The sequence below is a fragment of the Cricetulus griseus genome, assembly GCF_003668045.3.
Source record: "Cricetulus griseus strain 17A/GY chromosome 1 unlocalized genomic scaffold, alternate assembly CriGri-PICRH-1.0 chr1_0, whole genome shotgun sequence".
Classification (NCBI taxonomy): Eukaryota; Metazoa; Chordata; class Mammalia; order Rodentia; family Cricetidae; genus Cricetulus; species Cricetulus griseus.
The window spans coordinates 262,375,784-262,392,841 of record NW_023276806.1 but is presented as its reverse complement, the minus strand read 5'-3'; the positions used below and the strand labels follow the sequence as shown (position 1 = coordinate 262,392,841).

At 45.5% G+C, this 17,058-nt stretch overlaps 1 protein-coding gene across 3 annotated transcripts in view; it reads right to left on the bottom strand.

Annotated features, from left to right (window-relative positions):
• The window catches only part of Dip2a (disco interacting protein 2 homolog A), an 81,609-nt gene extending 68,094 nt beyond the window's left edge, over positions 1-13,515 (bottom strand). For 2 of the 3 annotated variants that reach the window (XM_027394250.2, XM_027394251.2), the window contains exon 1: positions 13,287-13,514. In XM_027394250.2, the coding sequence (XP_027250051.1) occupies positions 13,287-13,377 (91 nt within the window). In that variant the 5' untranslated portion in view covers positions 13,378-13,514. Of the gene's footprint in view, positions 1-13,286 lie in introns of all 3 variants that reach the window. The other variant, XM_035450627.1, reaches the window with a different exon arrangement.
• Between the last annotated feature and the right edge of the window lie 3,543 nt (positions 13,516-17,058).

The window sequence follows — 17,058 nt, the reverse complement described above, 5'->3', positions numbered from 1 at the left end:
TCACAGAGATCCTCTTGCCTCTGCCTCCCAAGTGCTGGAATTAAAGGCATGCGCCACCAATGCCTGGCCACTCCTGAAACTTATGAACATTTTTTTTTTCAAAATAAGAAGTTTTAAAAATGTTGTGGAAAGCTGTTTAGAATTAGTATTTCTTTTTGAAATTTATTTTGATTTTATGTGTATGCATGCTTGCTGCAGGTGTGTATGTGAGCCATGTGTGTGTATGCTCGAAGTCTGCAGACCCAGAAGAGGGCACTGTGTCCTCTGGAACCGGCTAAGGACATTCGTGAGCCACCACGTGGGTGCTGGGAATCAAAGATCTTCTGCAACAGCAGACAACAAATCCGCTTAACCACTGAATCATCCATCAGCCCCACATTTCTTCTTTCTTTTTAAAAATATGTTTGCCTTATGATGTGGAAGATTTATTTTCCAGAATATACTTAAGCTGTAAACGCAATGTCTTTAATGGCTATGGGACTAGTCGAGCTGTCAGCTTCATTTCACCGAGTCTGAGCAGTTACTGGTTATCAGAAATGGATTTGTTTTACCAAAGCTACTGAACGTTCACGGAATTCTGTAGCATAAAGAATGTCTTCACACTTGGGTCCACAGCAACCCTGCCTCTTTCATCCCCGATTTTGGTTAAATGATGTCTTTGGTATAACTACACCATAGAAAATGACTCAGCAATAAAAAGAAATGGATTACACACAGCTTATATATGTAGGTAGGTAGGTAGATGATAGATAGATAGATAGATAGATAATATAGATAGATAGATAGATAGATAGATAGATAGATAGATAGATAGATAGATATAGATATCTCTAAGATATAATATCAAATGAAAGAAGCCATTTTCAAAAGAGTGTATCTTTGTGAACTAAAAAGAAAAGTATACAGATAGATAAAACATCCATAGATGCAGGCTTTTGGTGCTGGTGGATAGGACAGTAAAAGGGTGGCCTGAGGGCAGTTTCCAAACAAAAGGCTCCAAATATAAAGTCATAGAACAGGAATAGAAACCACCGAACTGCACAGTTTATAGTCACCACTAGAAAGTGAACATGAAGTATGCTTTTGAAGTGCTTACAGGTCTAGCTCATCCATGTTTAATGAAAAGGATTTGTACATATTAAGTTTAATAAATATCTTCTCTTATCTCAAAGTTTTTAAAGACACGGAAAAGGTATTCACCAAACTAAATATTCACACATGAGAATACACTTATGGTTAAAGCAGAATTATTGCCTCCCCAAAAGACAACAACAAAAAAACCTCCCTCATTGAAACAACTAGGAAGACTGCGGGTTTTTTTTAATTTTTTTTTTTATCTAAAGACATAAAACAAGAAAAGATGTGAAGAATCAGAGGCTAATTTCTGTTGCAAGAGTCTGCCAAAGAAAAGTAGAAAGCAGGTCACTGGGCTAGGCAGAACTATAACAGAGGCACACAAAGCTCTGAGTTCACAAAGGAAAGGAGCCCTGGGAAGCACACAGATCATCTGTGGGGTGACTTATACTCCCATATGAATGGAAAACAGGGGATCTAAGCCAGCAAAATGGTTTAATGGGTGAAGGAAGGCACCTGCCACCTCGCCTGGCGATTTGAATTTGATCCCTGGAATTCACATAGTAGACGAGGAAAACAGACTTCTACAAGCTATCTCCTGACCTCTGCTTATATGCGTTCCATGGCACACATGCATATGCATACAAGCGTGGCAAGCACACGAACACACACACACACACACACACACACACACACACACACACAGAGAGAGAGAGAGAGAGAGAGAGAGAGAGAGAGAGAGAGAGAGAGAGAGAGATACAGAAATAAATGTAATTTTTTGATAAAATAAAGGCACTTTCACAGCTCTGGTGCCAGGTTTAACCCACTTAATCCATGAGCAGATAGTGAGATCTTGGCCTGCATGTGCCAACCCACCTGTCAAGGCAACAGTAAACCTGCTATGGAGAGAACATGACATTAACTAGGAGCAAAAATTCACACCACAGATACAAAGTCTAGCATTTGATTTAAAAATGACTAGGCATTTACGGCAGTGTGAAACTACGGCTAAAACCCATAGAGTTTAAAAATAACCATGATCACTATGTTTTATGAATAAATTAAAAGGCAAGACTATGAATGTAAATACCTAAACCTGGAGCTGGAAGATATCATCTTGAATCCAAGAATGAAGTTAATGACTGGTGTACGTAAAACCATAAATCACAATCATTACTAAGATAAATCAAAGATGCTCGAGGAAGCATACAGATGCGCCATTGAAAGTGCAAAAATGGGCGATGTCTTTCATGCCAGCTATTTGAGAAGCTGAAGTAAGATGATCACAAATTCATGCTTGCCTAAGCTACATGCTGAGTTCAAGGCTAACCTGGGCAACCTAGTGAGACTCTCTCTCAGGAGAAAAATTAAAAGGAGCTGGAGATATAACTCAGTGGTCCAGTTCTCACCTGTATAGTATATGCAAGGTCCTAGGTTGACTCCTATACCACCACCGAAACAACAAAACATGTAAGTGGATCTGTAGAGTCATTCTAAGAAATTCTACCAAAGTTCTTGAGGGTGTTGTCTATGAAAACTAATAAGCTTATTTTCTAAATTGTTACGTAGAACACAAGGGGCCAACATTAGTTGTATCAAGCTTAAAAATCAAAGTAAAATAAAAGGACAGATTTAATGTTCTGAATATAGAGACTTACTATGCTACAATACAGAATAGCTATTAAAGTAGACAAATGGGGGCAAGAGTAGAAGCCATTCCAGCAACGGGAAATGTGGTCACTTCCACAAGTGTCCAACGACTGAAAACCCATGTGAAGGCAGAAATGAAATTCTTTCATACGGTACAGAGAATTCATTTCCATTCACACTGAAAAGTGAAAGGTAAGACAGCAGAGCTTCTTTAAAAGAAAATCACATAGGAGTGACCTTCACAGCCACAAAGCAGGCAAGGAACTCCAAACCTGGACACAAAGACACTAATCATCCTGGGAAAAATGATCAAACATTCCAGGCCTCTCATGTAGTGAATAATCTAAGTGGTGAACTGATAAAACTATGGGAATATTTCCTTCTCTCTGAAATGTCAGAGTGAGGTGACTGAATTAGTTTCCAGTGACTACTATAACAAGTCACCACGAACTTGGAAGACAAACAACAAAAGAAACTTATTCTCCTCTCATGGTTCTTGATGTCTGAGATCCAACATTAGTTATAATAGCCAAAAGCAGGTGGCAGAAGGGCCTCTCTCCCTCTGAAGACTGTGGGGAGAATTCTTACTTTGACTCCCCCATCTTCAATGGATGCTGACATTCTCTGGGTTGTGCCTGCATCACTGTAACCTATCTTGGCACTTGAATGGCCTCCCCTGTCCTTTGTAAGTGTCTAACCTTCCCTCTGCCTCTTCCTTCAGAAGATATTCATAATGGGATTCAGGACCCACCACAAACCCTGAATAGCTCAAGTCAGCATCCTTAATCACATCCACAGGGTTACTGATTCCAGGTTCCAGGGTTTAGGACCTGACAAATGGACCAGGGATGGGTGCTAAGTACACAAAAGTGACACCCAATTTAAACATAGACATAGATTCAGACGTAAGTGTGGACATACAGATGTAGACACAGGTGGAGTTTTAGTTTCCCTGTGCTCTTACAAAGGGTGCACGTCCTTCCTTGACACGCTTCCGGCAAACTTCTCTAGACCAATGCTATTGTATTCACTCTACCAAACAGGGTTTCTCTGTGGCTTTGGAGCCTATCCTGGCACTTGAACTCACAGAGATCCGTCTGCCTCTGCCTCCCAAGTGCAGGGATTAAAGGCGTGCGCCACCTCACTCTACCAAACTTTTTAAAATTATATTTTAAAAAAAGATTTATTTTTATGTCGTATGTTTGAGTGCTTTGCCTGCACGCATGTTAAGTGCACTGTTGTACGTGCCTGGTTCCCACGGAGACCAGAAGAGGGCATGGGATCTCCTAGAGCTGGAGTTACTGGTGGTTGTAAGTGGCCATGTGGATGCTGGGCACTGAACCTGGGTCTTCTGCTCTTAACCTCTGAGCCAACTCTCGGCCTAAAACCATACTTTTAAACATTTATTTATTTTTTTTAATTTGGTATATGTGTGTACATGACAGGCACATGCGGGTCAATTCTCTGACATTTCCCTCCACATGTGAACTCAAGACATGAGGTGGCCAGCGCCTCTACCCAATGAACTACCTTGCTGACCCCTAACCAATCCTCATTAATAGGTTACATCATCTTCACATTTCTCGCAGGGAAGCATCAACCTATAAAGTACAAGTGAAGCCTTTGAGGAAAACCCAGGAAGCCATAGTCCTCATTCCTCCAGCAATGCGTCCACGGGTGAAGCCTCCACTTCATGCCAACAGCTCTCACCTGGGCCTGGCCCACAACAGTATGTTCAGTCCCCTCTCTTCCTTCTGTGCTGGCATGTCTATGCTGCTAGGTGCTCTCTCTAGCCCTCTCTGAGTGGACTGTGGGAAACGTTGGGGCCAAATACACTCAGGAAGCTGGATGTTTGTAGGACGCACCTGTAAATCCCAGATACATTGCAGGAGGAAGCCCTGTCCTGATGAGAGGAGGAATCACAGCAACAATGCATGGACACTGCTTACTGAGGCTACACTACAGGAACCGGGTGCCAGGCAACAGGCACAATGGTGACTCTAGTCCCTCATCCTGTTTCCACGAGGATGCTTCTTCTGGCAAAGGCTCCTCACCCCAGGAGATCAGCACCCTACCTCTGAATCTCTTTGCAAACTTCTGGGTGCGTTTCACTTCTCTTTGTAGAACTGAAGTTTGACCTTCAGGATAAAAGGGAGCCTAAGAGTCAACAGAAGCCCTCGGGGTGCAGAGCCTGATCCACGCTCTACCACCTGGGCTGAGGGCTTGGCTTGGACAGACAACAGGGTTCTCCCAGAAGAGGGAGGTCCCTGAAACAAGACACTCCTTCCTCTGCCAGCAAGGACCTGATGTGAGATACCAAGGACATCTAAAGGCCTGGCCCACACCATCAGAACGGTACTGCAACTCTCTCCCAAGTCCAAGTGCTGCCAGGTGGGGATGATAAACATGGGTGCTCCTAAAGAAAAGGGAGGAAAGACGGAGCTACGAGTCACATGGGGAGACTCAGCAAGCTGAATGATGGCTAGATGGTTCCTCAGTTCTGCTAGCCACTCTTCAGTGAAAAGATTTGTAACCAGCATGTGGGAGCCAGTCCAGGTACAAACACCTTCAAAACCACCAACCACAGGTGACATAACACGAGGATGGCAAATTCTTAACCTTACTGACATGTTACACACGAAGGGTACCCAACTAACATATACCGGATACAGTAACATGTACTCTCCAAAACAGTAAAACCATCAATTTGCCTAGGTGCATCAATCAGTCTTAATCTAACCCCACTCTTGGCCTCCAGCTGCTTCCTGCTGGGCCAATCTCATCGTGGGAATGGGGTTTCTTCTACACACATACTAGAGAAGAACCCTCCTCCACTGCTCTCCTCCTCTTAAAAGTAAAGGCCAGTCCTGAGGAGGCTTCCTGTCGTCCTGCGCTTTATGAATACGGTATTCCAGTGGAATAGGCCCTCACCCACTCAGGTGCTCCCCATCTTCAGAGGGCTAAACAAAAATTCCCACATTTTGGTTTAAATGTCACTCCTTAAAGGTCTTTGTTTAGCCTCGAGGAAACGGAGAATTCCTGATCCTACACAGACACATTCTCCCTCGCCCATTGTTCTCCATTCTCTCTCTTAACACTTACCATGACCTAAATGTCCCTTTTATTAATATCATGGTCCCTCAAAATGCACATCCATGCCAGGGCCAATCCCTCAGCACACAGTTCCTGGCTCAAACCTCTCCTTAGATTCAGACTGGCACATTGTAATTCACGTTTCCCCCAGGGTTCTGTTCAGACAGGTTCTTTCTTGAAACGCTCACGTCTTCACATTCATTTCTCCTCAAATTCTGCCACCTGTGACGCTCCCTGTCTCGTGATTACATATGCAGCATTGCAAGCCAAAAAGCCTAGGTCTCGAGTCTTTATCTCTCAGGCTCCCACTCTGCACCCCAAACTTCACCATCAGAAGTCACGAAGGTCCGAATCTTCCCGCCTCCTCTGCAGCCACTACTCAATCTAAGCAGCCCTTCTCATCTGGAAACACCACTTCCCAGCTGGTTTTTCTCGTTTTCCTTTTGCAAATGAAGCCAGGTGTGGTGCTAAACGCCTTTAATCCCAGAGGCAGAGACAGGTCAGTCTCCCTGAATTGGAGGCCAGTCTGTTCTAGATAGTGAATTTCAGGCCAGCCAGAGCTACAGAGTGAGACCTTGTCTAAAAAAGAGGAGGAGGAGAAGAGAAGAAGACATTGCTGGGTGGGTGTCTACTGTTCAACAGTTGTTAGTGGTTTTTAGACAAAACTTTTTAAAATCTTTCTTTATTCTTGAGGATCTTACACGTATACAATGAAGTATAATCATACTATTCCCATTCCCCACTCCAACTTCATTTTTTAAAATAACCCACCAAGTCCAATTGCTGTTGCCTTTGTACGCACTGGTGTGGAGTCACCAACGGGATCATGGGAATTCTATCAGTACGCATCTTCAAAAAGAATGATGCTGCCGCCCCCCCCCCCCCCGACACTGCCAACCGCTCTTCAGTAGCAGATGTGGCCTAAGGATCACCTACCCCATTTATGACAGAATTTTGACCGGCAGGACTTACACAGTTCATGAGTGCCACAGTCATGCCCAGAAGACAGCGCTGCAAAGCACCCCTCCCCATCTTTTGGTCCCTAAATTCATTCTGACTCTTCAGGCCTTATGGGAGAAGATGGGAGCGGGTTGTGTGATGTAGACGTCCTAGTTAGTGCTGAGCAACTCAGTCTTTTCTCTGTACTCTGACCAGCTATGCATCTCTCTGCTGATTGCTGCCCACTACAAAAAGCAGCTTCTCTGACCAGCCAAGAGCAATGGATCCACGGCTATAAAGGTAAATATTGAGAGGGCTGTTAGAGTATGACCCATTAGCAAATTAACAATAGCAGGTTGGCTCTACCCTAGAACCTGTGACCTCATTAGCCGTGGGCTTTTGATCAGGATAACAGTACCAAGCATGAAATTTCTGCCTGTGGAGTACACTCCAAATCCAACCGTTACTCTCTACCAGTCATGGCGCTATCACACCAAGGGACACACTTGACTGGCCAGTTGGTGTTGCAACGTCCAGCACTGGGTAAGACCACTAGTGTCTTTTTCCCCTCAGCAGGCTGTATAGGACCTTCTGGAACTATGAAAGCTAGCCAGTAGGGAGGAAGTCCCCTGGTTGCTTTGAAATTGACTTCTCTGTGTCCTACAACCAAAGTGGTGTCTTCAGCAATGTCGTCGTGTAGTAACAATGGGCAACCAAGGACGACCGAAATAGCTTGGGTCATTTTGGAGACCTCTGGGACATTCTTGATCAATAACTAGTAGGGAGGTATCCCACGCCTTACACAAGATTTTCACTTAATAATCCATGTATTTTGAGGGTAATGCTGTCCATGCATATGGGGAAATTCTATTTAAACTTTTTTAAGAGGTGTATTTTGAAATTAGCTCACTAACTAATGGGTTCCCAGAGAGTTTTGGTTAACCCACCCACTACTGCTTCTCTCCTTCATCCACCCACCCCGATCCCCACCCCGTCTTTTAACCTCCAGTACGTCCTCCTCTTCTTTCATTCCGTGTATTCAACTAGCTTCCCAACTGGACTGTTGTCAGCGGGCTTCCACGTGGCTTTTGTGCACACTTCCGATCCTTGATTGCCCCCACCCCACATTCCCACACCCATCCCCGCTTATGCCTTCCACACCCAGGGTTCCACCTCCTAACTTTCATTTTACCCATCCCTACTATGCTCCCTCCCTTACAGTGCACCTTCTCCAGAAGACCCTGTCTAGTCTCCTGGCTTCCGACTGTGCATCCAGTTAAAGAAAGATCTGAAGCTAGGACCCACGGACGAGAGAGAACACATGGCATTTGCCTTTCTGGACCCGAGTTACCACCTCACTCTGTGCGTATCTTTGCAAGCATCATTCGCTAATCTGCAAACTGTGTTATTGACTTCTTACACCTGAGTAATATCCCACGGTGTCTATGTGCCACATTTTTCTCACCCATTTATTTATCTGGAATTGAATGCTTAAGTTGCTTCCATTTCCTAACTGTTGTGGACAGAGCAGCAGTGAACTCTGAAGCACAGGTGTCTCTGCAGCAGCTATAAAACCCACTGGACTGGGTGCAGGCCCAGGAGTGGTGGAGCCAAGTTATACGACGATTCCAGTTTTGAAGAAACCTCCAGACTGATTTCCAAAGTGGCTGTACTAATTTACATTCCCACCAAAATTATATAAGGGTCCCACCCCAGCTTGGCACATCCACACTGGCATTTGCTGTCATGTGTGTTTTCTGATGATGGCCATGCTGACTGGGCTGAGATCCTAATATGGGATCCTAATATAGTTTTACTTTTCATTTCCCTAATGTCTAAAGATGTTGAACACTTTTAAGTGTCACCGACACATTTCTTCTTTTGAGAATTTTCTGTCCAGTTCCTTAGCCCATTTTTAAAATCAGGTTGCTCATATTCCCAATGTTCAGCTTTTTAGTTCTTTGTATATTCTAGACACGCATCTTCTGCCAGATGAAATAGCTACCAAAGGTTTTCTTCTGTTCTGTGGGCTGTCTCTTCTTTAAATTCACAGTTGTCACAGCTTCATGTGGTCCCATTTGTTGATTGTTGGTCTTATTTTCTATTCTATCCGAGCAGCCCAGTAGCTTTTACTCAGAGAGCCCTTACCTGTACCTAGAAGTTGAAGTGTAGTCCCTATTTTCCCCCAAATCATTTCACAGTATCAGATTTCTTTAAACCTTATTTATTTGTATTTTATATGCATTGGTATTTTGCCGGCATCTATGTCTGTGTGAGGGTGTTGGATCCCCTGGAACAGGAGTTACATACGGGTGCTGGGAATTGAGCCCGGGTCCTCTGGAAGAGTGGCTAGTGTTCTTAACCACTGAGCCATCTCTCCAGCCCCCACAGCATCAGATCTTATGTCGAGGTCCTTGGTCTATTTGAAGTTTTGTGCAGGATAAGACTTCATTTTTCTGCACTATGACCTCCCACAGTATTCTTCATTTGGGGTTGCTTTGGCTATCTTTGCTCTTTTGTGCCTCCATATAAGCTTTTGGGACTTTATTTTTCTATGTCTATGAAGAATGGCATAGGAATTTTTATTAGAATTGCACTGGGGTCGTAGATTACTTTTGGTAGGATGGTCATTTTCAAAATATTCATTCTTCCAATCCATAAGCATAGGCTATAATTTTCTCTATTGGGCAATGGCTTTATGTGGTATCGAGGTAATACTGACTTTGTAAGAGTTTGGAAGCTTCCCTTCCTTTTCTGTTTTATAGAATAACTTGAGTAGTATTGGTATCAGTTTTTTAAAGTTCTGGTAGAGTTCTGCAGTGAATCCACCTGGTCTTGGGCTTTTTTTTTTTTTTTCAGTTGAGAGACTTTTTATTATTTCAACCTCATTGCTAGTTACGAATCTGCTCGTTATAAGGCTCATGTACCCCATTCTTCTTGTGACCACAACCTAACTAAGCCTCCCTCTTGTCACCCAAGCTGTCCACCACCAGTTTACAGTAGCTTCCCTTGGTCCTTCCCTCTCTCTACTAAATAAGAGAAGGAAAAGAGATAGGACAACACATACCTTTCTTTAGGACAGAGGTTAAAGTGTGTATAGTCACGTGTTAGGAGATTTTTTTTTTTATTGCTTTTGTGGCACTCTGTTTCTTGGTTATTCTTATTTTTATTTTATGTGTATGAGTGTCCTGCCTGAATGTATGTATGTGCACCACATGTGGACCTGGTGCCTGCAGAGATCAGAAGAGAATGTTAGCTCCCCCTAAACTGGAGTTCTAGATGGCTGTGGGCCACCATGTGGGTGCTGGAAACTGAACCAGGGTCCTCCGCAAGAGCAGCAAGTGCTCGTAACTGCTGCTAACCCATCTTTGTTGTTGTTATTGCTGCTGATGCTTCTGCCACCTCCACTGCTGCTGCGGGACAACTACCTAAGACAACTTAAAAGGAGTTAACATTTATTTTACCTCCTTCAAGTTTCAGGGCTGTCAAGACGGCTCAGCAGGCAAAAGTGCTTCCCAGCCAAGCCTGATGGTCTGATTTCAGCCCTTGAAACCCATGGTGACATGAGGGAACTGGTTCCCAAATGTCATCCTCTGACCTCTAAACGCAGACCATGGTATGTGTACATTCATGCCCACGCCACACACACACACACAACATTCACAAACCTATTCGTGCATATAACAATAATCTTGATACTATCCCCTGCTCGTGTGTGGCTGAGGGAGGAACAGACTTTCTAGGCTGCCCAGGCACTGCTTCTCACTATCATTTCCCACGAAGGCAGCACCAGATCGGTACTGAGTTCTTCCCACTCCCTCCAACGTACCCAGCAATGATAAATCCAAGTGTTATGGGATTTCTCACTTAGATAAATGTATTATGAAATTGGCATTACTCCATTCTAAACCAGAAGTTTATCTCTCTGCCCTGAACATGGGAAAAAGGAAACTCCAAGACAGATAGATGCCCATTCATACAATGTCTGGGTGAGAAAAATGTAAAATACACACACACACACACACACACACACACACACACACACACACACGTACACACACGTACACAGGCACATACAGATACACAGATACACGCACACGAGATGTGAAAGTAGAAGGGGACAAAGTGAAAAAGGGGTCTATAAGTTAGGGGCAGGAATAGGAGAGGCCACCGAGAAAGACAAATGCTGTTAAGTTTTCTCTTAGATGTGGACTCCAGATCTAATTCTCCACATTACACAGATTTTCGTGACACTAATTGAAGGAGAACTGTTTGGGAAGAGAAAAGGGACCAGAAGTTGGGGGACAAAAGAGGGTATTGGGGGTGAATATAAGCAAAGTATAACAAATATGTATGAGAAGGTCATAAATTATTTTGTATGCCAAAAAAATTAAAGTTAAAAAAAATAATGGAAATACTAGTTTCAGGACTATGACTCATTAATAACACATTCCTTTAACTTATAAATAAAACATCTTTGGTTTCAAAACACATCTATCGAGTAAATCTTTACAAAAACCTTGAAATGTCAATAAAATGGTCACCTCCTTTTTACAGCTGGCCAAACCCAAGTTCAGACATGTTATAAATCAGTGACTTAACCAGATGCCAGTCAGCTTCTACGTGAAACCCCAAAAGTCTGCTTAAAATGTAGTCTCTATCACGGGGTATCTCTAAGTCCAACAGGGAAAGCCACATACCAACAACAACTACAAACTATACAATCCAACACAAAGGTGTGGAAGTTCTCTGTGAGCAGGGTAAGTGTGACTCTGCCAAGATAATCACTAACCTATCTGGAAAAATGAAATGTGCCAATCTAGGAGGTGGCTAGAAGCAGTGGCTATACCGACTCCAGGGCTGCCTGTGCACCTCTGCAATCTCCTTCTATGAACATTCCGTTGTCTGCCTCCATTCTCCATTTACGCTATTTTTTTTTTTTCAGATTCTCTCCAGGGCACACAATCTTAAACCCTTTACTTACATATATACTCCTATATATGTCTAAAATAGCAATAGTATAAGTAAATTTAATTGACTTAATAGATATTTCCTCAGTTGATATACTCTGGTTCTGCCACAGGTTATTTAGTTTTTGCTTTGAGGAAATAATCTAGTTAACTGTTTACTCCTAGCAAGCACTCAAACACATAAGCCCATGGAATTGAAACAATAGATATTCTGGAGTAGAAATTAGGCGCAATCTGCGAAAACACATTTGACCTGTAAAAACTAAACTACAACTATGCGATTGTCCCTGGGGAGCCATATCAAATCCAGTACAATAGATTTTTTTCAGAATCATTCCTAAGCACACCTCCAAGTGGGGCTGGAGAGATGGCTCGGTGGTTAGGCCCACTGGCAGAGGACCCGGGTTTAATTCACAGCACCCATATGGATCTGACACCCTCTTCTGGACTCACCAGGCATGTATGTGATGCCCAGACCAACATGCAGAGAAAATACCCATAGAAAGAAAGGAGGGAAAGAGGAGGGAGGGAAAAAGGGGAGGGAAGGAAAGTCAAAAATTCACTAAATCAACTTCAGCCAAGCATACCAATCTAAAGTTAAAAAATAATGCTATAAAAAAAAAGATTCTAAAAGGTCAAAATGCATTTACGTCTCAAAAGCAAAGTTAACAACCCCCCCCCCCCAGGCTGGGGTGGAGGCAGTTTATGGAGAACTTAACTCTTTTCCCAGGCCTCCTGAGAAGGATAGCTTCCAAATCGAGGGTGCCACTCACCATCTCTGAAGCAGTCTTAGCCCGCTATTCCGTTTTTAACAACCACTTATTTGACTTTTCAACTTTTAAAAATTCCATCTGATGAGGTGGCTCGGCGGGCACTCGCCCTCTAATTTGACAACCCGAGTTTATTCCCGGAACCCACAAGGTGGAAGGCGGGAACCAGCTCCGTGCAAACTGACCTCGGGCCTCTCTCCCTCCACATGCACCGTGGCCCTTGCTCGCCCCCTTTAAAGTGCAAAAATCAATGCATCAAAATCCCAGGAAGGAACAAACCTCCTCTTAAGTGTTAACTTGTTTCTCGCCTACGACACTAACGCACTTTAGCCTCGCAATCCACACAGCAAGTGTTCTTACAGCCTCCGTTTTCTAGATGAGGAAACTGAGGCTCACGAGGCGGTCTGGAGTTGTAGGGGTGGGGCTCGGCTCCTGCATCCCCGGCTTCCTGCCTGCCCACGGGCTGCAAGGCGGACTCGGGAAGCGCAGACCGTGGCCTTGCGGCTCCTAGAGCACACACAGACGGCCTTTCGGAGGAGTCCGCCTAGGCCCACCTCCCAGCCAGCCCCTCCGGGTGTCCTTCGGAGGCCGGGCACCCTCCCGTCTGCAGAAGCTGGCGGGGTGTCCAGCGAGCGGCCCACCGGCGCGAGTTCCCCGGGCAGGGGATGCCGCGGGCAGGCCGGCAGCGCTGGATCCCGCGGGATGGTCCCCGGGCAGGTCCCCGGGGTGACGCTCCCGGACAGGGGGTCCCCGGGCGGGGTCTCGGGGCGAGGGTCCCCGCTGCCCTCACCTTCCGACAGCTCCAGCTCCAGCTCCGCCAGGCTCTCGAGCACCTCGGCGGGCAGCGGCGCCGCCTCCAGAGGGCATCCGCGGTCGGCCATGGCCGGTGGCTGAGACGTTCCCACCCCCGGGGCCTGCAGACCCGCAGCGGCTGCCCGGCTGCTGCCGGCAGCGGGCGGGGCGCGGCCGGGGCTGCTGCTCCCTAGACGCGGGCACGAGCGCGGGCGGCTCCGGCTCTGGAGCGCGCCCGAGACGCGCGTGCGCGGCTGAGGGGCGGGGCAACGCTTGCGCGGGTACCTCGGGCCGGGCTCCGCCCAGCAACTCTAAAGTCTCGCTCCCATTGGCCAATAAGCCACGTCGGAGAATCTGGGAGCCTTACTCCCCTTAGGGGCGCTAGAGGAGCACTGGGCGGGGGGGATGGACAGAAGCGGACCCGGATACGCGCGACCCCCACAGTCAACTGGCTTAAATGTCGCCCAGGTGACCCTCCCGCGGGTTCCCCAGCCTCTTCCTCCTCAGGAACCCTGCTGGCACGCTTAATTCCTGCTATGATGTCAGCAAACTCTTGGCGTTTTCCTCCTGCCTTAAAGTGTGTTTGCTTATTGCTTTTCACAATAACCCTGGAAGTACTCTTGACATTGGCCAAGAAGGATCTCCGGCAGTGTCTCAGACCTTGAGATGACCTTGGGACGTGGAAGCATAGACACGACATTTTGGAACCTTAGTGGAATTTTTGGAAAGAGCTGTTCCCAGAGCTGGGGGCACATAAAAATGGTGCAAGGACAGACTGATAGCCTGGCGTAGGTGTCATTCCAGACTTAGCCACCGGTCCTATCCTGGTGCAGACCTCGTCGCCTAAATGAATAGAGTAGGAGAGCAAAAATCTGGCCTTGGAGTCCAGACTGAAAGTCTAAAGAACTGTACTTCTGTTACAAAGATCTAGCCAGGTCCTTTAGTTCCTCTCAGGTGGCAAATTCAATCAAGTAGGTGAGTAACAACAGCTCTTCTAGTGCTAATGAGTTTGTAGATTTATGAGCAGGACTGACACAAGGCTCCAAGCTCTGAGAACTGGAAACTTAACATCCAGGCTTTTAAAGCGTGAGACATAGCTTTAGGTGCCTGGGTTAGAGGTTTTGTTATGATAAAGTGTGTCGGGAACCTTGGCAGATTCCATGGCAGGCGAGGATGACCAAGGCGGAGAGACAAACGTGCCAGGCAGACAGAACTTAAGTGAGAGGTTTTATAAGAAAGCACCGGGAAGGGGTAAAAGGGAAGAGAACAGGGGTAAAGAGACACAGAGACAGAGAGAGGACAGAAGAGAAGTTCAAGACAAAAAAAGTCATGTCTGCCCCAGGGGAACAAAAAGAAGGGGGGACATAAGTGGGCAGGGGTCTTTCTTTTAAAGGGGTCCTTTGCACCTGTGTGCATACTGGTACTCATGGAACGCTGGGCTGACCAGGGTACTGTCTGAGTGCATTCTGCCAGGTGACAGGGCAGGCCAGCATAATGCCTGAATCCTTACAGGTTCAATGCTCTGGGTTTCAGTCGCCAGTGGCCAGTAGCTAATGAAATCATAGCAACAACAGAGGTCAGCACCAGCTACTGTTAGAACTCTCTAAACCTTGGACTTTAGGACCCTTGGCCTTTACAGTTACTAGTGTTGTTCCTAAGCCTTGAGAATGAAGATTCTTTGTCTTCATGTCTTGGCAGCTCCCAGAAACTCTCCCAAAGATGTCTGCTTTCGCTTACTGCTTTTTCTCAATCTTGCCAGCCTCCTCCTCTACATACTTCTTTCTTGTACTCTTTAGCCACCCTCCTGCCACTGTCTACCATATCATCCAGCCTTCTCTACAGACATTAAAAACCCCAGGTAGGCAACACTAAGTCCATTTTGGAGGGCTCAGTGGGCCTAACATCAGGAACAGGCATAGGAAGGTACCCCTAGCTGACTAATCTGGTTATACAGCCAGGATGTGTGTTATGCAAACGAGAGACTCTTTGTTTACACCAATCACCGGCTCATAGAGGAACCAGCCACAAGCTTTGCATGAAAACTGGTCAACAGTTCCGCATTTCTCCAATCACTGGTTTCTTCCTACAAAGTGCCTGCCCCTCTGTCCTCTTGAGTATGGCTGCTGAAGTTCACTGAAGCTTGTGAAAAAGCACCTGGGGTTTGGCCTTTCAAAGCTGGTGCAGTGTCTGGAGTGGTTGTGACCAGAGGAGGTGACTGGAGCAAGGCTTCCTGGATCAGGTATCCTGGACTCAATTGCAGTAGATTATCTTGCTGCTGGAGTATTTTCATAGTGATTGTGATGTATGCAAAACAACCAGACTTGAAGGCATTCCAGCAGGTGACTAGGGAAAGGACTGTCCTTAACTCCAGGCTACTCCAGGCTACTCCAGGCTACCAGGCATGAGGGAAAGATCGACCTGTCCTTCAAAGACCTCAATTTTAACTTATTCACATAGAAACAAAAACCATTTACAATAAAGACTTAAAAGTTCGACACACAAAAAATGGGCATTTTAAACAGAATTTAACAATTATTTTTAAGGCTTATTTTATGGATGAGTTCCTTGCCTGTATGTATGTCTGCACCACATGTGTGCAGTACCCAAGAAAACCAGAGAGGGTGTGCGGCGCTCTTCAACTGCCAAGACTGTTCTTAGCCACCGTATGGTTGTTAGGAACCAAACCTGGGACTTCTCCAAGAGCATTCTTAACTGCTGAGCCATCTCTCCAGTCCCCCATTTATCTATTTTTAAGTGTTTAGCCACTACTTTAGGGCTCTAGGGAGAGTTGGGTCCCTCTGTCTTTCTCTGCAGTTCCTCAACAGGCTGGACAAAATTTTCCCTAGAAAACATGTACTTTCCCCCTTTCCTCTCCCAAACCTGCCTTCTGCTTCTCATAGGTGTTGATGCCAGCCAGATAAGCATCATATATCCCAAACTCTATCTCAGCATCCATTTCTGGAGAGATCATTGTTGTTGCTTCTTTTTCACTTTTTATGTTCTTAGTTCTTTGGTCTTTTTGGCTCTTGTGAGAACCTGCCACCCAGCTCCCAAATAAATCACACATGGAGGCTTATTCTTAATTATAAATGTCTTGCCTTAACTTGGCTTGTTTCTAGCCAGCTTTTAACTTAAATTAACCCATCTACCTTTTGACTCTGGGCTTTTTCCTTTACTTACTTTTGCATATCTTACTTTCACTCTTACTCTGTAGATGGCTGGGCGTCTGGGTGTCTGGGCGTCTGGGCATCTGGGTGTCTGGGCGTCTGGGCATCTGGGCGGCTGGGCGGCTGGGTGGCCAGTCTCTAGCATCCCCCTCTCCTTGTTCTTGCTCTTCCTGCTCGGATTTCTCCTCCTGTTTATTCTCTCTCCCTGTCAGCCCGCCTATCCTTCCTCCAGCCTCGCTATTGGCTGTTCAGTTCTTTATTAGATAGACCATCAGTTGTTTTAGACAGGCAAAGAATCACAGCTTCACAAAGTTAAACAAATGCAGCATAAACAAAAGCAACAAATCTTTACATCGTTAAACAAATGTTCCACAGCATAAACAAATGTAACACAACTTAAAATAATATTCTACAACAGATCATGCCGCTGCAGTTAATGCCAGAGATGAAATGGGTTTGAAGCAGACTCAGTCATCAGCATAGACAGATGTAAGGTGAACCAGTGGGATTGGATACACAGCAGGTAAAATGTCAGGCACATATAGTAACTGTCATTAGTACCTCTGGAACTCTTAATAAAAACAGTGGGCAGCTGATAGCAAG